Here is a 22,770-nt window from a genome sequence, read left to right on the forward strand (position 1 = left end):
CTTAGGCACAGGTGTGGTTTTCTGAGCCGGGTATTGCCCCCCCCTCCCCTTCTCTCCTCCCCCCTGCCTTTCCTGGTGCTGGGATCCACAGGTACAAGTCCCCCCAGAGTCCCCCGTGACTCCTCCGGTCTGTTAGCAGGGAACGGCCGATAGTGGTGATCAAGGTGGGCCCCGGCCCCCCCTTTGCTGGTACCAGGAACGATCACCTCTGTTCTGGAGCGCCAGAACCTCAGTTACCCACTTGGACTGTAAGCTCTTTGGAGCTGGGACTTGCACCTGAATACTGATCACCGTTTGTAGAGCACCGCGTACATCCAGCAGTGCTTCTAAATATAAGCTTTCTTAATATTAGCGTTGCGGTTGGCTTCTGCGGGATAGATTAAGGATACCTCAGCCATGGGCACCCTCGTCTGCCCTCTACCCCAGTCCGTCGCCACCTCCCACCCTTTTCATTTGAGAGTGCGTGCTGCCTCCACGGATGGGGGCCACCCCTTCTCTTCCCGTGCCGCTTCTGGCCCGGGCACCTCCTGGAATTGGGAGGGCAGAGTCTTTGTCTCTCGGGGGTGACCCCTGTGCCCCTGCCTGGCCCGGCATAGCGAGGCCGGCATGATCCTTTTCATCCTAGGACGTTTTCTTTATAAGAACCGCAGGTCTTCGGTTTCTGGAGGAGCCCGGGCAGCCGGCAGCTGCAGGGAGAGGCTGAGCCGGTCCTGGGCCTTGTATTTGCCGGGGACTCCAGGTCCACAGAAGTAGGAGGGGGTAAAAGCAGGAGCGGCACCATCTGCCCCTGATGACCTGGAGCTTCATGGGCAACCCGCCCTGGCCCACTCTGGCACCTGCTTCCCATTTCTGTCCGGCAAAAGAACATAAGAAAATGCCATACTGGGTCGGACCAAGCGTCCATCAAGCCCAGTATCCTGTTTCTAGCAGTGGCCAATCCAAGTCACAAGTACCCGGCAAGTACCCAAACATTAAACAGATCTCAAGCTACTGTTGCTTATTAATTACTGTAATAGCAGTTTATGGATTTTTTCCTCTAGGAACTTATCCAAACCTTTTTTAAACCCAGTTACACTAACTGCTGTAACCGCATCCTCTGGCAATGAATTCCAGAGCTTAACCATGTGCTGAGTGAAAAAGAATTTTCTTTGCTTTGTCTTAAATGAGCTACTTGCTAACTTCATGGAGTGCCCCCTTGTCCTTCTATTATCTGAGACAGTAAATAACTGATTTACGTTAACTTGTTCAAGTCCTTTCATGATTCTGTAGACTTCTGTCATATCCCCCCTCAGTGCCCCCAGGGACTTGGGGGGGAAAAGTAGCCACCTGATGCCAGAAGGCAGCAACTGGCCGGCCCCTGAGCCTGCCCGGGCCCTCCAGCCTTCCTGCTACAGTTGGATTGAACACCGGTGATTTTCACTAATTGAAAAATTTATTAGGTGTGAAGGCTGCTGAGATTCTTTTTCTGAGCTGGAAGGAAGAGCATTGGATAATCTGTTCCGGTTGTCGGCAACACCGACCCAACTTTGGGTCATCGATAGGTAGCCCGTGATCTGCGGCAGGATTTTGGAGTCTAGTCCCGTTGCTCTCTGCCATGGCTCCTGCGGTCCAGCGTCGGCCAAGCGCGTTGGCTGACGGACTCGGACCGCCACGAAATTCCTCGTGGGTGCAGCTTTCTCCACTTCCCTGAAGAGGTGGCGAACTGGTGCCGGTCGGAAGTGGCCTGGGCCACTCTCGCCCAGATGTGATGCTGCTGGCACGTTGGACCTGGAGACCTCGGATGTGAGGTGCAGTGCACCCCTCCCACTCTGGCCTCCTGGAGTCTTCACCAGTTAATGACATCGTTCTTTTTTTTTTTTTTTTTTTTTTAAAGGACCAGTGAAAAACATGGCACGGGACATGGACTTCCCAGAGTGCCCCGCTCCCTTCTGCAAAGGCTGGGTGTCCTTGGAGGCCACGTTGTTTTGTGGCATGACACCTAATGGAATGCACCAGTAAAAGCCTGTGGCCATGTTTTGCCTGCCCTGCCCTTCACGCCAGCGGTCCGGGGAGGGACGGGAACCACGGCGGCATGCGGGCTCCCTGCCGGTTAACCATTAATCTGGGACCTGGAGTTTGTACATAGTTCTCAAACAAGATCTTTGGCCGATTTTAGTGTTTGCACTTGACTCCGGGTAGTGCCTGTGTTTGACGGCTTTTTATCTTATATCTTTTTTTTTTCCCCCCCAGATGGAATTCTAGTTGGCGATTGCAGAGCAGGACCTGAGGGTTTCCAGTTCAGGCCGGGCCCCCTAGTTATCGTGGAATGAAGTCAGTAACGGGGGAAGAATTTGGAAAGGTTTTGGGAGTTAGCTGCCCTGTACGGGCGCGTTGCTTAGCCAGACGCACTCGCAATCCTTGTAGCTAGAATGCAAAGCTTTCTGGCTCGGGCGTGAAGCGTTTGGCCTGGGGGTGGGGAGGCACTGTCTGCGGCGTCCCCAGCCCCCAGTTAACGAGCACGGTCCCGGGCCTGTACACAAGGCGTGGGAGTCCTTATTCGGGAGATAACGCTTTGCTGCGTTGGCTTGTTTGCCATCCCATTTTCCAGCGGTGGCCCCTCTTCGGATGCAGCGTCCCCCCCCCCCCCCATAAACCTGGGGGGGGGGGGGGAAACAATGGGAAGTACGATGGGGGAACATTGATGGGCGAAGGTCCACCCCGCAGGGGGAACAGGTGTGTCGTTGTTGCCACAGGAAGGAAGTTACCTGTCCTGGTTCTGGTCTGACGACAGATACCAGAGAGAGGAAGCGTGGTTTCTGGCCTCTGACGCCTGGATTAATCATCACCTCGTGCCTAGGCATGATAGAGCCGAGCCTGGCTCCCTCCTGCCCGGTGCTGCTTCGCCACCTGTTTTTCCTTTTGATCCCTGTGAAACGGGGTGTGGGGTGTGAGGGGGGGCACGTTCCAGGACCAGGACTGTGAGCTTTATTGCAGTCACAGCCTCGGGGTTGGTTCGGTGCCTGGTTTTGTTTTTTTTTTTGTTGTTTTTTTTTCGTTTCATCGGTTGGGTGTAGGCTTGCTTGGCCCATCCTTTCTCGCCCCCTACCCTCCCCCTTTCTACTTGCTGCTGTCTTGGTTTCCAGAAGCTGGAAGGGGCGGGCTGGGGAACGGAGGGTGTAAAATACAGCAGAATGCATTGCATTTGGATGCCCTCTGACAAGCAGACTGAGCGCTGTCCAGAGACGTCTTCCAGCAGGGCACTACCTGGAGGGGAAAGGCCGTCTCTGCTGTGCGATATGAGCGGAGCAGCTTGAGGGAAAGTATTTGCACCTCCTGAAAGGGGGTGTCACGTGCTCTGTCTTTTTGGGGTTTTTTTGGTAATAGATCTGTGGTGGGTCTGAAAGAAAGGGAGCAGTTGGTGTTTAGAGGGCCACAGTGAGAGCAGGAGGGCGGCCATCACCAGAGGGTAGGGGATACCACCGTCCAGGGTGCTCTGCAGACTGGCGGTGTCTTCCATCATTCTGGTAGGAAGGTAATGGGATTGGAGGGGTCCATAGGAGCTTATCTAGGGTAATAAGAGGAGGGGGCTGGGGGCCACTTTAGGAGATGATCTAGGATCATGAAAAGACAGGGCTGGAAGGGGAACCTAGAAGGTCATTTAGGACTGTAGAAGGATGGAGTTGGAAAAGACTCCTAGGTTATAGTAAATGCCTCTGCCTCCAAGCGGGACCTACTGACCCTCCTTATAACAACCCAGCTATATATATATATATATATATATATATAGCTGGGTAAAATGGAGCGTCCGTTTTCCTAACCCGCTGACAGACTAACTCTGCTGGGCACCTGCTGCCGAGGAGGCGGTAGGGCGCAACATTTTTCCCTGGCGCCATCTTGTTAGCACCGCCCCTCGTTTTAAATATTCGATCGCGTGCCCGGTAGAAGTGGCTGGGCGCGCGTTAGGAGAGAGTAATTGCCTTCTCTGTGTAAGGTGGAATTCATTCATTCATTCATAATTCTCCTTCCTTCCACAGCCCTGTATTAACCACTTTGCTTTGCTTTCACCTTGCACATGGCTTTAAAACAAACAAAAAAAAGAATTCCAATTTACCCCGCAGTAACTTGACGAGAAATGAACCGATTTCTGTGGGCTGTGCCCTGGCTCTGTGTCATAAGGAGCAAGCTAATTCATGCATGATAGTATTCCAGAGCATGCTGGGACTTGTAGTCCTGAAGCACTGATGCCGGAAGAAACTGAATTTTATCTCTTTCCTTTCACTGGGCAATAAGTCTCCAGGTGATGGGGAAACCTCAGAGATCCCTGTGTGCAGTGGCTCTTGTGGTAGCCAGCGCTGACTCACTCGGACTCATGGGTCCTGCAGAGTGCAGGTAGATTGGAAAGCTCAGGATGTTGTGTGTGTATATATCAGATTTTCTCCGACAGTTTCACCGATAACACTTCTCTGATATTAGACTGTCTGCTAGTGGCCCAACAAAGCCTGAAGTGCACACACACCCGTTACTGGTGACGTTATGGATAGGGGCCCGGTGCCTGCGAGTGGATTGGGTTGGAGGTGTTCGTTTGTGCGGGCAGGCTGGGCTCTCTGATCAAACCGGCCTTTTCTTCTCCGGAGAAATTTCCTACGCTGCACCCTCTGTTCTTGCATTGAAAAGCAGACCCTTTGCTTGTGCTGTGTTAGGCCATAAGCCACATGGAGGAAGAGCGTGACAGGAGCCTCCAGTTCACTAGTGGAAAAGTTGCTGTGGCTGCATTCTCTGCTTGGAGAAAACTAACGGGAGATGCATAGAAGGTCCTTAGCAGAGCTGGAATAGCAGAAGATGCTAGACAGGATGCACTGGCAGAGTTGGGTGGGAGTCAACACTTGGAATAGCAGGGGTGAGGTGCATTGGCAGAGCTGTGTGTAGGGGTCTCAGTTCTGGAAACGCAGGGGGTGCACTGACAGAGGGGTGGATAAGGTGGTTTTTTGGGTTTTTTTTTAGTAAAAGCCACATTTGAGGAAATCAAGTGCTGGGTCCCATCTGCCCCTGTCCCATCTCAGGTCATTCACTTCTCCCACCTTTATTCTAATCTCATTTTTCTGTTTTTTTTCCATCTCCCGTTTCACGGGATATTTATATTTCAGCTCAGAAATCTGATGCTTTCCAAACAACCTTTTGTCCCTGTAGAGCTAGCTCATTCTTGGTGCTGTTTACCTTCTCACAAAGTTGAGCTCCACTCTGTGTGCCAAATTCACACCGGTGTTACCCTATGTGTCGCTTCTCATCCGCTTTTTCAAGGACTCCACTGCAAGATCAAACCCTTCCAAGCTAACAATGAGCCGGATGCCACCAAGCCCTGGGCTTTTAGCCCAACCACCTGCGCAAATACCGATGGTTTCTCTCCACCAAGGGTTGGACGCTGTGACTACTAGAAAAGCCGAAAACACCAACACAGAGGAAAATTACAACCTTTAGTCAACTATGGCCCATCACCTTTTCAGCGGGCAATAGTCCCCAGTCATGTGATCCTCACTAAACCTATCAGGGATCCTGTTACAAATCCTAAATTTCATGGAGCAACAAACCTGTTGGTCTTACAGTTGAGTTCTTGAAAAAGCAGATGAGAAGTGACAGTCTATAGCCCAGCTTATGTCTCCCCGTCCCCTCTCTGCCTGCCGACTCCTCAGGTTGACTTTGCTGCCCAGTGTATCAGTATTGTGGGTGATCTGCCATTCAGGTGTAGGATAAATGGACGTTTTGAAGTTTGAGTGTTTTAAAATTTTGTGAACAGGCTACCAGTGCATGGCACAGCCCCCAACTTGGGGGTCCTCTGGTCCACTCTTTGTCTGCCCGGCACCTTCTCTTGAGACCTGTTTGACAAGGGTGTCCCTTCTTGGGACCATCAGAGTACACAAGCCTCCTCAGCAACATCAACGTGATGGATCCAGGAGAAGGCTATCTGAAGATCCGGAATTGCCTGAGGCGGTATCTCTGCCCGTTCTGGCACCTAAGGAAGATCTGAAGCTGGCACCCGTCGGCCTGGTAAATTTTAAGGACCCGGAAAGGCCCAGGGGCATCCCATCAGCCAGGTGGCATCCTCCTTGCGTAGAAAGCTTGTGGACGTGGCGCAGACCACGTAAGAAATGTCTTTGCAGTCTCCGAGGCGTGTGTCCAATGGAAGGAGGCAGCTGTTGATGGGACTGAAGGCGTCACCTGAACCACCCTGCTTGGATGTCTTCTGCCGGGAAGCCGAGCGTTCACGCCGGCATGCCCTGCCACACGGGAAGTTTTCCCACAGCGTGCAGGCCATGCCCGACTGCGTCTTTGCTAAAGTTGAACGGTGGGCGCTGTGGTTTCCTTTTCTCGGCACAAGCCCAAGGAAGCCATTTAGGTGGAAAGTGTTTTGTTGGGTCGTCGTGTCTTGGGAAGTGAGACTTCATGATTTTATGGACTCTGTTCTGATTGGGAGGTTGGGAAGGGGTGGTTTTTGTTTTTATCAAGGGCGGTGCAGTTGAAGTTGTGGTGGCTGCTGGCGAGATGAAGAGGAGGGGATGGGTGATTGGCTCTCTTACAATCGGGCCGATATAGTAAAAGTCGCGGGAGAGCCGGAGCTGGAGCCTGCAACATGCATTTGCATGTTGCGGGTGCTATTAGGTTCAGGGGGGTTGGACGCGCTATTACGCCTTACTGAATAAGGGGTGAAGCTAGCGCGTTGAAAACGTGCGTCCAATCACAGGTTAATCGCGGGTTAACAGTGCGCTCCACGGAGCGCACTGTACTGTATTGGCCTGAATGAGAGTTGGGTGCCCTGATGTTTGTCTGGCCCCACGGGTCAGCGGGCTCGCAGGTGATTCTGGCAGTTGAGGGGAGGGCTTGGTAAATCCCATGCCCCCAGGGTATCTTGGACGTTGCAGGGACATGAAACTTGACAGCGAGGCAGCGGGACATGCAGAGCTTCCTTCTAAGCCTCAAATGACCCTTAATTACAAGTGGTCGGTAATTGGAGGTGAGATAACCGTAGAGGATGGGACACCTCATTCTACTGGGCTGGTGCTGCTGCGTGCGCTAGAATGAGGAGCACTGAGGCGGGGGTCCCCGAGGAAGGAAAGGGATCGTCAAGCTGTGTCCAGACCCCTTGCTAGAAGAGGGATTCTTCCCTGAAGGAAGGTCTCAGGCGTCGTTTGCTGTCAGCAGAGCAAGAGTTTATGGACACAGCAATGGTTTCCTCCCCTCCACTCCATCCCAGTCCCCCTTCCCCACGCTGATGGCATCCCTATACGAAAACCAGCACAGAGATGCAGGCGATAGGCTAGGGCAGTGTTTCCCAGGCAACGCGCCTTCAGCCTCGATCCAGGTGTGCCATGGTCCAGTCCAGCACCCGGGCTCTGCTCCTAGCACCTCCCGGCAGCGGCTCTTAAACATGTGGGAGCCCCTTTCTCTGGACGTATGGAATTGGGTACCGCCGCCCCTTTCTAGCCTCGGCACGAGCCCCGGCACTTGGAAATGGATAGCCAGGCCCTGCCTTGTACAGCAGCCTCCCTCAATTTCTCCGGCTGAATGAGACGGGGGAGAGCGTGCCCGGAGCACTGGCTGGGTCTCGCTCTGCATGTTGGGGAGCAGCGCAGTGCAGAGGGGCCATGGCAGCCAAGGTAACTAAGCCGGGCTTGCCTGCATCTCAGCCGCCTGCACTTGTGTACAGAGGGAACTGCTCTGCTGCGATGGCTTCGTGCACGTCTCTGCCCCTTCTCTCCCCTTTTGCTTGAAAATTTGAGAGAGACCGGTGGGGCGTGCAGTGCTTCATGGGAGTCCTCTCCACGTCTGCGGTGCCTGCTCCCTGGAGGCTGGTGAGAGCCACACAACGTTTTGGGGGCGATGCAGTGTGCCTTTGGCCTTAGAAAGCTCGGGAAATGCTGGGATGGAGGCCTCTGTGGACGGGGACCCCCGCCTTTGAGCTTCTGCCCGCCATCTGCAAGCTTTCAGGCTGGCTCCTCTTTCCGTGCCCCATCGAGCTCTCTCCAGCAGGGGGGGATTCAACATTTCCAGCCCAGGGGGCTGTGAAGTGTCCAGGGCAAGAGGGTTTTCCGATGTGAAGCGGGATTCGTTCCAAGCTTCCCCCGATAACGTTTTGCGGCACGGCCGGGATCCTCATGCTTGCCACGGTGGGCAAGTCGCAAAAAAAGATGCAGGAGGAGGAGTGGCTCAGTGGTTACAGCAGTGGGCTGGGAACTAGGGGGTTCGAATCCCCTTCCCCCCTCCAACACTCCTGGGGACCTTGGGCGGGTCACCTCATCTCCCATCGCTGCAAGTAGCCACTTACAGGCCGATTTCAGTAAAAGGTGCGGGAGATCTGCCCGACGCCAGTGAGAAAAACGGGCTGGACTCTTGCACGTTTCTTAACGGACCCTGATTTTTATCCTGGGCTTTCCGAGCCGCATATGGAGAGCGATGTCTGGAGACCGGCTGCCTGCTCTCCCAGCATGGTCTCTGGCTTAATCTCTCGGAGAATTTCGCTGAGGCCTAGGAAGTCTCGGCCCTGTTAGTTTAAACCCCCAAGCCAGTGCTTCATTATTGGAATTAAAAAAAAACCCAAAACAACCAACCAAAAAACCAAAACAAAAAGCCAGAGGTTAGTAGCCGAGGAGTGTGTCCTCCGTCCCGATGGGTTCCCTTGGAGCCGTCTGAGTTTTTTCTGGAAACGGACCTCAGTCTCCTGGAGAGCCCCCCCCCCCCCCCCTGCCTCCAAAAGCCACAAGCACTGTTGGTCTTGTGCGCCTCAAACTGAGCTGAGTCACCAGGGATGAGGCCCTGACTTGGGATGACAGCAGGTGACGCTGGAGCCGCATCTGGTTCCCCTAATGATTCACTGCTGATGCACCATGTGAGCCAAAAAAAAAGAGCGATTCATGTTCTCCAGGGACCAGGAGAGAGGAGCTGCCCTGTCTCTTTCCCAATTCTTAATATTATGTTGCTTAAGCAGCAGTTCACAGCACTGATGATCTTCTTTTCCACAATAATCCCTCCTCCCCTCACATTACACAGCAGTACTGAGTAGTGCACATCGTTGATAATCCTCCTCCCCTCCACAATAATCATAAGAACATAAGGAATTGCCATGCTGAGTCAGACCAAGGCTCCATCAAGCCCAGCACCCTGTTTCCCTCCTCTCCTCACATTACACAGCAGCAGTGAGGAGCGCACAGCATTGATAATCCCCATCCCCTCCACAGTAATCCCTCCTCTCATTACACAGCAGCAGTGAGGAGCACACAGCATTGATAATCCTCCTCCCCTCCACAGTAATCCCTCCTCTCATTACACAGCAGAACTGAGGAGCACACAGCATTGATAATCCTCCTCCCCTCCACAGTAATCCCTCCTCTCATTACACAGCAGAACTGAGGAGCACACAGCATTGATAACCCTCCTCCCCTCCACAGTAATCCGCCCCCTCTCTCATTACACAGCAGCATGGAGGGAACACAAGATCTTTTCTCAGACTGACACTTGCTGCATATTTAAAGTTTTGAATACTGTTCTGCAGTCCTTCACTGTTGTAGCTGCAAAGGCGATGCCTGGGATGTCCTGCCCCCTGTCTGGAATAATTCCTTCCCAGGCCTGAATGGGTTTCTAGCAAGACTGGGGGGGGGGGGGGGAGAGATGGAGAGACTGTGTGTGTACTCTGCTTACTGATTCCCCCTTGTCCCCGCACAGCATGTTCCAGACCGTGTACAGCTACTTCTGGTGGGACCAGCTTTGGTTGCCATCGAACTTGACCTGGGCGGACCTGGAGGATCGGGATGGACTGGTCTTCGCCAAGGTGTCCGATCTCTATGTTAGCATCCCCTTCGCCTTCCTTTTTCTCGGGGTCCGGTTCCTCTTTGAAATGTGAGTATTCTGGTCGCCGCTTCTCAGAAAAGATATAGTGATGGAGAAGGTACAGAGAAGGGCGACCAAAATGATAAGGAGAATGGAACAGCTCCCCTATGAGGAAAGGCTGAAGAGGTTAGGGCTGTTCAGCTTGGAGAAGAGACGGCTGAGGGGGGATATGATAGAGGTGTTTAAAATCATGAGAGGTCTAGAACGGGTAGATGTGAATCAGTTATTTACATTTTCAGATAATAGAAAGACTAGGAGGCACTCCATGAAGTTAGCATGTGGCACATTTAAAACTAATTGGAGAAAGTTCTTTTTTACTCAACGCACAATTAAACTCTGGAATTTGTTGCCAGAGGATTTGGTTAGTGCAGTTAGTATAGCTGTGTTTAAAAAAGGATTGGATAAGTTCTTGGAGGAGAAGTCCATTACCTGCTATTAATTAAGTTCACTTAGAAAATAGCCACTGCTATTACTAGCAACGGTAACATGGGATAGACTTAGTTTTTGGGTACTTGCCAGGTTCTTATGGCCTGGATTGGCCACTGTTGGAAACAGGATGCTGGGGTTGATGGACCCTTGGTCTGACCCAGTATGGCATGTTCTTACGCCCCCCCCCCCCCCCCCCCGTTCACTTCAGTGACTGCAGGGACTGCAGTGTCGGAGCGCAGCAGTGGAATAGAAGCAATACTGGATGTCTGGAGAGCATCTGCTCCCAAAATCCACTGGAGGAGGGCACTGTTGGGGGATGGCATCATGAGGACAGAGCAGCTCTCTTGCCCTTTGATCTGGGGAAAGCTTTCTGTCCTGGGTGCCCCCTGCAGTGCTTTCTCTTCCATCAGAAGCAGCGGTTCTTGGAGATCCTGCTGGGAGTTAATAATAGTTAGTCCTGGTTTCGAGGTGAACCCCTCCCCCAGTCTAGGGTAGACTCACTTCCTGCCATTGTCCTACCCAGCACATTATTACCTGCTCTCTGGTATAGTATCTAGAAATCACAGATATCCACATCCTGTCTAACTGTGTTTGCAGTCACCCGTGGTGCTGGGATGAGGGTGGGGCTTCCTGGACCTTTCGACCCTTCAGAAACAGCCCGATTCCCATGCTTAAGCCCAGGCTTGCCCGTTCGTGGTGGGCCCAGCAGGTGCCGGGTTCTGGCAGGTCACTAATCTGGCGTTTAATTCCCCCATCTTACAGTACTGAGCTGCGAGGGACGTGGCCTCACTTCGTTGGCTCTGGCTTTCCTCTCCTCGCCTCTGTTACTTCCTCCATGCAGAATGTTGGCGCTTGCCCTGTCTTCTCCGTACGTCTTCCCTTTCTCTAAAGCGCCCTGTGTTTTGGGTTTCTCTACAGCTATGTGGCGACACCCTTAGCAAAAGCCATGGGGGTCAAAGAAAAACTCCGACTCCGGGCATCACCTAATCCGGTCCTGGAAAGATTCTATACCACATCCACCAAGCATCCCAAACAGGTAAACCTTCACGTCTTGTTGAACTAGACACCTGCTCCTGGGGGGGTCTCTGAGAACTGGCTGATCCGCTATGGATGTGTAGCTCCAGCTTTACTAAAGGAAGGAGGAACTGCAAGTCCATGCAATGGGGTAGAACCAAGGCAGGGTTTTTAACTCATAAAATTTTACACCTGCCCTGAGCAGGCATATAAAGTCTTCCCACACGTCAAGGGCTCAACTTTAAAAAAAAAACAAAAAAAAAAACCTGCTTTTCTGTGGTCCTCCTACTTCATGTCATCGTGATACTAAGTAGGAAGAACCACAGAAAGCAGCACCGTGCAAAAAAAAAAAAAGTTTTGACGTAAAAAAAAATAAAATTTTGGGCACACATTATGCACCCACAATATACACGCTCCAGGCCATGTATATTCTGCCGGTAAAACAGCTGCTGTGGGGAAAAAACAGTCACTCGTAAATTGAGCGTCCGTTTTCCTAACCCACGCGCAGCCATGTCTCCTGGCCGCCCCATGCCATGGACGTTCTGGGGACACGCAGTTTCTCCCTAGCGTGTCTGTTTTAGTGTGACATCTCATTTACATATTGTATTGGGTGTCCAGGAGAGGTGGAGGTGCACGAGTTAAAGACAAAACAAAAAAAAAACCCAACATGCGGCCAGGTTGGACGCACGTTTTTCGCGCGCACTTTATTGCATGGACCTGCTAGAAGGTCTGTTCTCTAAGGTCGATTATTGTAACTCGATCCTACAAGGTCTACCAGCTGTTACATTAAAACCTCTGCAACTACTCCAAAACGCAGCTGCAAGGATTTTGACCAACACTAAGCGCAGAGATCACATCACGCCCATTTTAAAAGACCTACATTGGCTTCCAGTTAATTTTAGAATTGTTCACAAATTCCTCACCATTATTCATAAAAACATCCACCACCAGACTCCACTAGACCTACTACACCCTCTCAAATTACACTCTTCAGCTAGACCTTTGAGAGATGCCTATAAGGGATCCCTTCATGTTCCCCCAATCAAATTGGTACAAAGATTATCTATCAGGGACCGGGCCTTTTCAACAGCAGGCCCCACTATTTGGAATACACTACCCCCAGACCTCCGACAGGAAACCTGCCTCATAAATTTTAAAAAGAAACTGAAGACTTGGCTTTTCAGTAGAGCCTTTCCTGTCTCCTAGATTATATCCTACTAAGATATTTTTCAATCAGCTGTACTTCAATAACTAGCAGAATGTCATATAATCATGTTATAATGCTAGAGTTATTCTCCTGAGGTTGGCTTCAAGCCCCTTCTCTCTGTTATATCTCTCTACTTTGATTATCTGTCTCTTCATTTCCAATTCCTAGTTACTCACCCTTGTTATAATGTAACTTTTTACCTTCTGCTCACAATCTGTCTCCTCTTTTGAGGTTTGACTAGTTACTGTTAATGTACTATCGTTCTATGTAAACCGAGTTGATTTGATCTGTATCAAGAAAATCGGTATATAAAATCCCTAAATAAATCCCTAAATAAGATGTGAGCGCGCTCTTCTATTGATAAAAGTGTCTCGTGTAACTCCACTAATGGATTAACATAGATGTCAGCAAAGAAGGACCATTGAGTTTGTAGTTGCCTACTGTGCTGTGCCAGGTCTCACGCCATCCGTGGTTGCCTCCCTCCCCTCTGGCAGTAGGGTCCCTTTGTGTCTGATCCCCTGCAGAGGGAGAGAGGAAACCAGGAGATCCTTTTATCACTGTAGGAGGGCACCTACTTGCCCTCTCTAGAGACACTTGGAGACATCAATCTTGCCATTTTGCCGAACGAATGGCTTGCCTCTTCTTCCTGGGCTAAATAATCTGGCCAGTTCGTGTTTCCGAGAACTAAAAAGGGCTTTCCAGGGCAGATTTTGACAATCCTACGTAAATATAGTTGCTGGTGCTACAAAAGCAGTGAGAGCTTGGCTCCTCCCAGAACCTTAGTGGATGGTATTTGCGGGAGCCAGAAGGGGATATTGTAGTTGGAACTTATTTTTCTTCTGTTTTTGAAGTGACTGCTAGAAAAGCTGAAACCAGCATCCGCCTCTGTGCTGATTTTTTTTGTTTATATTTTATTCCTGATGGTTTTTAGGATGATGGGGTTTGATATGATATTATTGAATGTTCTGGTTCTGGTATGAGAATTACATTGAGCACCGCACCGCGTTGGATGGTCTTTGATCAAGAGGGTGGGAGAGAAAACATTTGAATAAAGGAATAGAAACCTTCCAGGACTTTACTGCCTTCTCGGTGACAAAATTATTTTCTGGCGTGATGATCTTTCTCATCCGCTTCCCTTTCAGCTTCATGCGATGTCCTTGCACACTTAATTCTATGGGAAGTCCTTTCTGATATGAAAACAAAACGAGAAGGCAGATTGACTTGAAGAGATGTTCAGGCTCCCCCTAATGCAGACTCTGTATCTGTCCTTCTGTCTATCACAGAGTGACCTGGAGTCGCTGTCCAGTAAGTCCAGCTGCACCGTCCGGCAGGTGGAGAGATGGTTCCGACGGAGACGCAACCAGGACAGGCCGAGCATGCTGAAAAAGTTTCGGGAAGCCAGGTGAGAGAGGGTTGTAGCTCACTGGAAGTGGTACAGGGACATTCAGGTGTGGTCAGTCATGGCCCAGGCACGCTCAGCCCTTTGGCAGGGTCCCTGGCTGGCTTATGACCTGGGCACGCTCTGCCCCTTCGGCAGGGTCCCTGGCTGACTCACGGCCTGGGCACGCTCAGCTCTTTCGCAGAGTCCCTGGCTGGCTCATACTGCGTTTTGAAGTCTTTATGGTCCCGTTCTGTAGTTTAGGATGATGCAGACTACTTCTTGGGGCTTCAGGGAAGATGATTCTTTGAACTTGGGTTAGTGTCTCCCCCTTCCTTAGAGTGTGGAGATAGCATAAGAGGAAGGTGCTGCTTACTCCTCCTGCTATCCAGATCGTGCAACAATCAGAAATTTAGTTTTCAAGCTTTAGTGAAGGAGCCTGTTGTAGCCCTGGGCCACCATGTCCCAGAACATAAGGAAGCCCTGCTTTTAAGAAGAACGGGAAACTCCTAGTATAGGTGGATGTACATAAGAGAGGTGGGAAGGGTGATTGGTGCTCAGTGCGGCACCATCCATCTGCACCGGGGAGGGATGTGGCACGCCGCCCCCAGTTCCAGGGCACGAGTCCTGGCCCAAAGCGTGTTCTGCTAGCCCTGGCTGCTGCATTGTTTGGGTTCCTGTGCATGCGTGTGTGTGTTGTTTGGGTTCCCATGGGCATGCGTGGGCATGCATGCATGCGTGTCGGTTTCCCATGGGCACGCGTGTGCGGGCACACATACCCACGCCCGGCCCTGGGTCTCTGGGATCCGCGCACACCTTTTAGAACGGTTTGCTTCCTTTTCCAGTTGGAGATTCACCTTTTACCTCCTTGCTTTCGTTGCTGGCTTGGCCGTCCTAGTGGATGTAAGTAGAGCCACATCCCCTGTTGCATTTTGACTCCCTTGTTTGGTTGTTTGTTCTGGGGCGGGGTGGGTGGAGAGGGTTTGCTTGGATCATCTGACCACTCCTTTATTTTTTTGCTGCAGAAGCCCTGGTTCTCAGATCTCCGGGAAGTCTGGAAAGATTTCCCCAGACAGGTTTGTTTTGTAAACTTTCCCGGGAGGGGGGGGGGGGGTCGTCTTCCTTCATTTGTTTGAGTGCTGGACCAGGTTAGAGGCTGATCTGCTGTTTCTTTAGCTTAGCATTTGCTTTAGAACTGGGGGAGGGTGCAGCATGGAGCATGGAGATGTCCTCAGCCCCACCGAGAGTTGTGGAGAAGCCCTGGGAGGGGGGATGCTGTTTTCCCAGAGCTTTTAGCAGAGCTGAGATCAGAACATATCTGCTCTGCTCTCCGACACCACTGACCACAGCCAACATAATGCAGGCAGGCAGTATACAAACTTTATCTTACATACAGCAGTGCCAGTGCACCCTGCTCCTGCCCTGCGGCACCCCCTGCCGTTCCACTACCGAGACCCTGCTCCTGACCTGCGGCACCCCCTGCCGTTCCACTACCGAGACCCTCCAGTCGCTGCTCTGCCAGTGCACCCTGCTCCTGCCCTGCGGCACCCCCTGCCGTTCCACTACCGAGACCCTCCAGTCGCTGCTCTGCCAGTGCACCCTGCTCCTGCCCTGCGGCACCCCCTGCCGTTCCACTACCGAGACCCTCCAGTCGCTGCTGTGCCAGTGCACCCTGCTCCTGCCCTGCGGCACCCCCTGCCGTTCCACTACCGAGACCCTGCTCCTGACCTGCGGCATCCCCTGCCGTTCCATTTCCAAGACCCTCCAGTCGCTGCTCTGCCAGAGCACCCTGCTCCTGCCCTGCGGCACCCCCTGCCGTTCCACTACCGAGACCCTGCTCCTGACCTGCGGCACCCCCTGCCGTTCCACTACCGAGACCCTCCAGTCGCTGCTCTGCCAGAGCACCCTGCTCCTGCCCTGCGGCATCCCCTGCCGTTCCACTACCGAGACCCTGCTCCTGCCCTGCGGCACCCCCTGCCGTTCCACTACCGAGACCCTCCAGTCGCTGCTCTGCCAGTGCACCCTGCTCCTGCCCTGCGGCATCCCCTGCCGTTCCACTACCGAGACCCTCCAGTCGCTGCTCTGCCAGTGCACCCTGCTCCTGCCCTGCGGCACCCCCTGCCGTTCCACAACCGAGACCCTCAGTCGCTGCTGTGCCAGTGCACCCTGCTCCTGCCCTGCGGCATCCCCTGCCGTTCCACTACCGAGACCCTCCAGTCGCTGCTCTGCCAGTGCACCCTGCTCCTGCCCTGCGGCACCCCCTGCCGTTCCACTACCGAGACCCTCCAGTCGCTGCTGTGCCAGTGCACCCTGCTCCTGCCCTGCGGCACCCCCTGCCGTTCCACTACCGAGACCCTGCTCCTGACCTGCGGCACCCCCTGCCGTTCCACTACCGAGACCCTCCAGTCGCTGCTCTGCCAGTGCACCCTGCTCCTGCCCTGCGGCACCCCCTGCCGTTCCACTACCGAGACCCTCCAGTCGCTGCTCTGCCAGTGCACCCTGCTCCTGCCCTGCGGCACCCCCTGCCGTTCTACTACCGAGACCCTGCTCCTGACCTGCGGCATCCCCTGCCGTTCCACTACTGAGACCCTCCAGTCGCTGCTCTGCCAGTGCACCCTGCTCCTGCCCTGCGGCACCTCCTCCTACTCCAGCACTCTCCCAGCTCTTCGGTGCACCTCCCTCCTGCTCTGCAGCCTGCAGTTCATTTGCTTTTTTTTTCTTTTTCAGAAATCTGACCCTTTTCTTTCTTTCTTTAGACCTTGCTGCCATCTCAGTATTGGTATTACATGGTGGAACTGGGCTTCTATTGGTCCTTGCTCTTTAGAGTGGCCTCGGATGTCAAACGGAAGGTGGGTATCCTGCGGCGTTGGGGGAAATCGCAGGGGTCCTCTCTCTGTGTGTTAGAGAGCCACATGAGCTTGTGCCTCTCCGGCACTGAGCCACAGATCTGTCAAAATATTGGGAAAGAGATGAAGTCTGGGCGGGGAGAGTTCCTGCTTTTCAGGAGTGGAGAAGGGATGGGAGGAACTTCAGCCAGAGAGAGCGGGCTTGTCCCTAAACCGAAGCAGAAAGTGTCCCTTTCTAGCCCTCCTCTCCTGTTTGTTGTCACAGGTCGTCTGATGTCCCTAAAATCATCCGCCTCCCCCCCCCCCCCCCCCAAAGCATGGTGACTGTTGGCGGCGACAGCATGGACTGGGGTTGATGGTATCAGAGTTTATCACAGCCAAGCAGAGCCAGGCCTGGTTGCCCCCCTGTCCTGTACAGGGACCTGCCGTCTCAACTTCTCTTTATTAAAAACAAACCCGAGCTATAAATCCCTACCTGCAAGGAGCAAACCCAGGGCTGGCTCAGTCTTTGACCCGCAGCGACCCCCCTGTACTTTAACACTGTCAGAACTTCATTAGAATAAGAAATGGAACGCTTTGAACCGATCACGGGATCAAGCGATTCATGTTTTAAAAGGTCCCTGTAAATGCAGGGGGTGGACTGGAGGACCTCTTGGCATCCCTTCTAGCTTTCTCCGATTCTGTTATATTCCTTACAGTTTCTCCTTTGATTGGAGCTGGCTTTGCCAACAGCATTTGCCTCCTTCAGTAAATCTAGACCCTGGACACTCTTGAGGCTTGATTGTGCCCAGAGTTCTCTCTTGTATGGCTATGACCTTGTATGTGCTTTTCCTCCCCTGCAGGATTTCAAAGAACAGATTATCCACCATCTGGCCACAATTACCCTCATCAGCTTTTCCTGGTGTGCCAACTACATTCGGGTGGGAACCCTTGTTATGGCCGTGCATGACGCCTCCGATTACCTTCTAGAGGTGAGGAGCCCTGGCAGGATAGGTCTCCCCTGTAACTTTTTACCACTGCAGCTACCTCCTTCCCACTTCCATAGAAGAATATTGATGAGGTAATCGTGAGTCATGGGCAGGTGCTCACTGGCTGCTTTTCACTCAAGTAGTTGATTTTGGGGGTGGTAGTATCTATGGTACCTTTCAAGCACTCTTGGTGGAACCAGCATTCCAGCCCACAGCTGCTGCCATTTTGTCACTGTCTCCCTGGTCCTGTGATGCATGTCAGCAGGACATCTAAGTGAATTTGCACAATCTTGCTCCAACTCTTCCTTTTGAGAGTTTCAGAAGGTTGGCATATTCCATATAGGGTGACCAACTGACTCCATGTCATGGGACAAGCTGATCAATGTCCTGGTGTTCCTCAATGGCACTCGTGGGCTTGTAGTCAATTCTCTATGGGCAGTGATACTTTACATTGAACCAACACAATAATCCAAAGCTGAAGTAGTGTACGAGTTTCCAGGACCATGTGGCTCCCTTCTTCACATCTTCTGGATGATTCTTATGTTGGGGCAATAAAATGTAGCACAGCCTGCAATGAATCAGCTTTCTCCAGGACCAATGCAGCTTCTATAGCTTGCCATTGCCAGCCTTTTGTTCTGGTTTCTCCAAGAACACCGGAAACTACAAGTCCATTAAAGCAGTGGAAGTCAAAGCAGGACTAACTCAGTCTATCCAGGAGGCAAGGAGTCTCTTGGTGACCCCAGTTCCCTTTGGATGACACCTGCTTGCTTGGGCTTGCAGTGCCATTCCATCTTGTGATTTCATTACCAAATGGCTGCATTTAGAAGGCAAAACATCATGTGTTCCTGCTTTTTGTTCCAGTCTGCAAAGATGTTTGTTTACGCTGGCTGGAAAGAGACCTGCAATAACATCTTCATTGTGTTTGCTGCTGTCTTTATAGTCACAAGAATCATCATTTTCCCCTTCTGGTGAGTTAACACTGGAGACCTGGAGTGGGAGCATCAGGAATGTCCTTGGGACAAGACCTCATTTTCCCACTGACAATCCCTACAGTTACCGTGCGCTTCATTTCTAGGCAGTGGGTGGCCATCCCCCTAGACAGGCTAGCTGTTCCATATTGATAGGTGCATATATTTTTGCAGGGTTCATAGCCTTCACATGACGATCAATAGCCATGAAAAGTGGTCTGATTTAGTGGCCCAGTGAGTTAGTACACAGATCCTCTCATTTTTCTAGCTGGCCTGGGCTTGGGGCTGCTAGAGCTGCAGAGCTCAACGTTTGAGGGAGGGGAGTCCCAGCCATCACATAAGACTGACACCTATGGGCCATGCTCAGTGAGCCGGCCTATCAGGATCTAGAAGGAGCCATGTTCTATAGCCTTGGTGGAGAATTGCGTCTGTGATGGCTGGCTGAAGAGTAAAAGCCTCAGGCAGCTAGAAGTGTAGGCTCATGGCATCACAGTGCCCAATAGGGTTCTGTTCCAGTTTGAGCTGAAAGCCCAAAGACGTTACCAGACAAATACAGGAAAATAAAACCTGTGACCTATACAATGTGATCCACCTTTGTTTTTCGCTGGGCTTCAGTTTTGTATCTGTTTTTCCTTCTCTGTGTGCTGTCGTTGGTTGGGATTGGAGGAAGGGTTGGTCGGTGGCTTCAGTCCTTGTTCTTAATTCTAGTTTTTGCTAACTTTTTTTTTCTATCCCCCTCCTTTGCAAGGATCATTCACTGCACCTGGGTCTACCCAGTGGAGGTATACCAGCCTTTCTTTGGCTACTATTTCTTCAATGTCCTGCTGGTGATCCTGCAGTGCCTGCACGTTTTCTGGGCGTATCTGATCCTGTGTATGGCCTACAAATTCATTACTGGGAAGGCAAGTGCCAGGGCTCATTATTTACTTACTTACTACTTTCACTGGATGGGAAGAATTATCTGAAGTCAAGATCCATGAGTTTGAGAGCACCTAAGAGGCCCCTTCTACCTTTCATAATCTTCAAACACAAGGAGGCTCAGCGCTAGGACAGGTGCTACTGTGAACTTTATTCTGAAATGCGAGTAGGATACTTGACCAACTTGTTAATGCAACTTTCCACCCTCAGAAAATGGGAGAGGATTTTTGCTCTAGTAAAATAATTAAATGGCTGCCGAAGGAATTCCTTAGCAGAAAAAATTCTCCCATGGAACTGGATCTGCATTATTATAATTATTTTTTAAGCCCTTGATTAAAAATAGCAAAACCTGTACTAGGAGTAATTTATTTATTTATTTAACATTTTTATATACCGACCTTCATGAAAGAAATTCATATCAGATCGGTTTACAAATAACATGGGGGAATAACAAAGTCAAAACCATATAACAAGAGATGAAAGTTACATATAACAAGGGGTATTAACCTGGAGGGCTAGGATAGCCGGAGCGATAGTAAGGCATAACTGAATAAAATTAGATAATACAATAATATGAAGAGGAGAGGCATAAGTGTATTGACTACACTTGTGGGAGTGTTTAGTAAGGAAACAGTATCTGAACTAGTGAGGAATTGCTGGTTCTGTAGGCTAGGGGAAGGCTTGGATGAAAAGCCATGTCTTAAGTTTTTTACGGAAGGTAAGCGGGCAGGGTTCTAATCTGAGTTCTGTGGGCATCTTGTTCCAGATGGCTGGGCCGGCTGTAGAGTAATAGAAGTTAGAGGTTGAGCAGGATGATTCTCTGGGGAAGGAGGAGCCCCTGCTGATTTTATTTAAAGGTGGGGGGGGGGGGGGGGAAGGGGGTGACATGAAAATGAAATGTTGCTGTCACGAGAGAGGGGTACTAGGCGATGCCTTTCTAATTCACAGCTTCAGGAACTTCCCTCTGGTAGCACAAAGCTCATTTTCTGTAAGATATCTACATTGGAATTTGTAATCGTTATATCAATGCTTGTTTGTAAGATGGAGGCATGGAAGAGAGTTTAGTGTGGGTATTATTTTCCCAGGATGCTGGATCCCCCTCTAAAATTCCTCTAGAGTGTAGTCTGTCCAATGAGAAGCGCATGCGTCTCTTTACTGTAAACGTATTAAGAGGTGAACCCAAGGGTCAAGATTTGAGATTGCTGGCTCAGCAGATAGGCAAGGGGAAAAGGTGCGGGACAACGGTCTCTCTGTTTCCCAGCGGTATCCCACTTACTCAAATTGTCTTTACTCTTCATTCTCACATAGCTTTTGGAAGATGAGAGGAGTGATCGTGAAGAGACCGACCTCTCTGAGGAAGACGAGGAGGAGGCGGCTGCTGCCACCGCCATGATGAAGAACGGTACCGTATCCAATGGGCATTCCATCCTAAACAACAATCACTCGAAAACGGATTGACCAGGTGGATGGGAGGCTGGCCAGAGTCACCCTCCAACACTCAACTATCAAGGATGCCAAAAGACAAACTTTGACTTCAAACACTACATTCACCTTCTTCGCCCGGCTAATTGTTTCCACAATGGACCAACCTCCAATCAAGGGCCACTGGCAAGGGCTAGAATGTATTTTCAGCTAAGGAGTTATTTTAGGATCTGTTTTGCTGACCCTACTTGTGGTAGCAGGAACGGAAACTGGGTTGTTCATCTTTCTTCAAGTCCTGTCTCCTTTGATATAATTCTTTCAGTATTTCACTGCACAACCAGGACCGATTCTGATATTAATCGGCCAGTAGGGCTGCCGATGTTTGGAAGCAGCTCCAAGACAAAACAACAAATTATTTATTTTCACACCCCTCTTGTTCTCTATTGGTCAAGACAGATGCTTCACCTGCACACGCAAGGATACTGTATTTCTTCTGGATGGACAAAGTGGAAGATCTCTCGCACTTCTCCATGAAGCAGTACTGGTGTGCCAAACCCTTCACATTGGACAGGCAGAAACTACTGGCCACTGCCCTAAGCTGTGACCAGTATGAAACTGACAAGAAGCAGGGGTGGGCCATGCTTGTTAATTTCAAAGGCAAGAGAAAATTTAGCATGGTTGAAGTAGAGGATAAACCAAGGCAGCACATGACCAAGGCCAATCTTTCATCTGATAAAGTCATTGGTAGTGATTACTGAGGTCCTATATCTAATTCTGGGTCCCCAGGAAACAAGACCAGTTTGAATTGCTGCTTTTATAGACTTTACTTATGTTCTTGTGAGATGTGATGAGGGAGCTGGGGCTAGCAGGCGTTGTTTTGAGGCTGAGAGACCTTGCCTGAAAAGGTAGGGTCCAACCTCGCGGGACTGAAGAGGATGAGCCCTTGTTTTGTAAGTTAATCTTCCCCCTTTAACTAGAGGGTAAATATTTACATTTTGATTTCTGAATAATTCCATTTAATTTTTTTTTAACGTGCGTGCGGAGGAAGAGTGGTTCCTAAATCTCCTCCAATGGGCCCTTGTTGGGTTGTTGGCATGCCTCTTCCTATGATGTAAAGCACTCCAGGCACCAGGCTGAGAGCAGTGTTTAACCCCTTCATGCCTGGAGCCAGCATTTGTAATAATTAATGCACTGGGGAAGGGGAGGGAAAGGCTCATTGTTCGGTTATATTCTCTTGCAGTGGATGGGATGGATCCTTGGCTTTTTTTTTTTTTTAAAAAAAGCTCCTGGAATCAGGTAGAGTTGTGGTTAACATGAAGCATCGGTTCCACTTTTACAAAGCAGATGATTGAGATGCTGAAGGGCCTTGGTGCTGTCTAACCTTTCTTTCAAGTTGTTCCCAGAGGGATCATGTCCTGTTTTTTTATTTATAGATTAGATATATATTTTTATTATTGTGAATAGGATCTAAAAAAAAAAAAATTGTAACAGATGGGGCTAAATAAATACATACATATATATAGATATGGAAATAAAATGAGTGGTGAGTATAGGCTTGTCCAGGATTTAAAATAATTCAGTTTTGTTTTTTTGGGGTGGGGGGGGGGGGAGAAATTGTAAGTATCAACCTTTTGAAGGTCCAGCCCACATGGGAGGTTTTTAAATACTGTATGTCTGTCTTTTACATTTGTCAATGTTTGCCTACTTTTTCTTCCTCTTTACCCCTACCTTAAAAAAGAGTCGTTTTATCGTGCTGGTCCCCCTT

The 22,770-nt window shown here is 50.7% G+C and overlaps 1 protein-coding gene across 3 annotated transcripts in view; it reads left to right on the forward strand.

Moving 5' to 3' along the window:
- CERS2 (ceramide synthase 2) overlaps positions 1-22,570 on the forward strand; it is a 29,908-nt gene extending 7,338 nt beyond the window's left edge. For all 3 annotated transcript variants that reach the window (XM_029580234.1, XM_029580231.1, XM_029580233.1), the window contains exons 2-11: positions 9,691-9,864; positions 11,203-11,320; positions 13,789-13,907; positions 14,729-14,786; positions 14,909-14,959; positions 16,640-16,732; positions 17,572-17,700; positions 18,559-18,665; positions 19,414-19,567; positions 20,892-22,570. In XM_029580234.1, the coding sequence (XP_029436094.1) occupies positions 9,692-9,864; positions 11,203-11,320; positions 13,789-13,907; positions 14,729-14,786; positions 14,909-14,959; positions 16,640-16,732; positions 17,572-17,700; positions 18,559-18,665; positions 19,414-19,567; positions 20,892-21,041 (1,152 nt within the window). In that variant the 5' untranslated portion in view covers position 9,691 and the 3' untranslated portion in view covers positions 21,042-22,570. The remainder of the gene's footprint in view (positions 1-9,690; positions 9,865-11,202; positions 11,321-13,788; positions 13,908-14,728; positions 14,787-14,908; positions 14,960-16,639; positions 16,733-17,571; positions 17,701-18,558; positions 18,666-19,413; positions 19,568-20,891) is intronic.
- Positions 22,571-22,770: the final 200 nt, after the last annotated feature.

The sequence above is a fragment of the Rhinatrema bivittatum genome, chromosome 16, assembly GCF_901001135.1.
Source record: "Rhinatrema bivittatum chromosome 16, aRhiBiv1.1, whole genome shotgun sequence".
Taxonomy (NCBI): Eukaryota; Metazoa; Chordata; class Amphibia; order Gymnophiona; family Rhinatrematidae; genus Rhinatrema; species Rhinatrema bivittatum.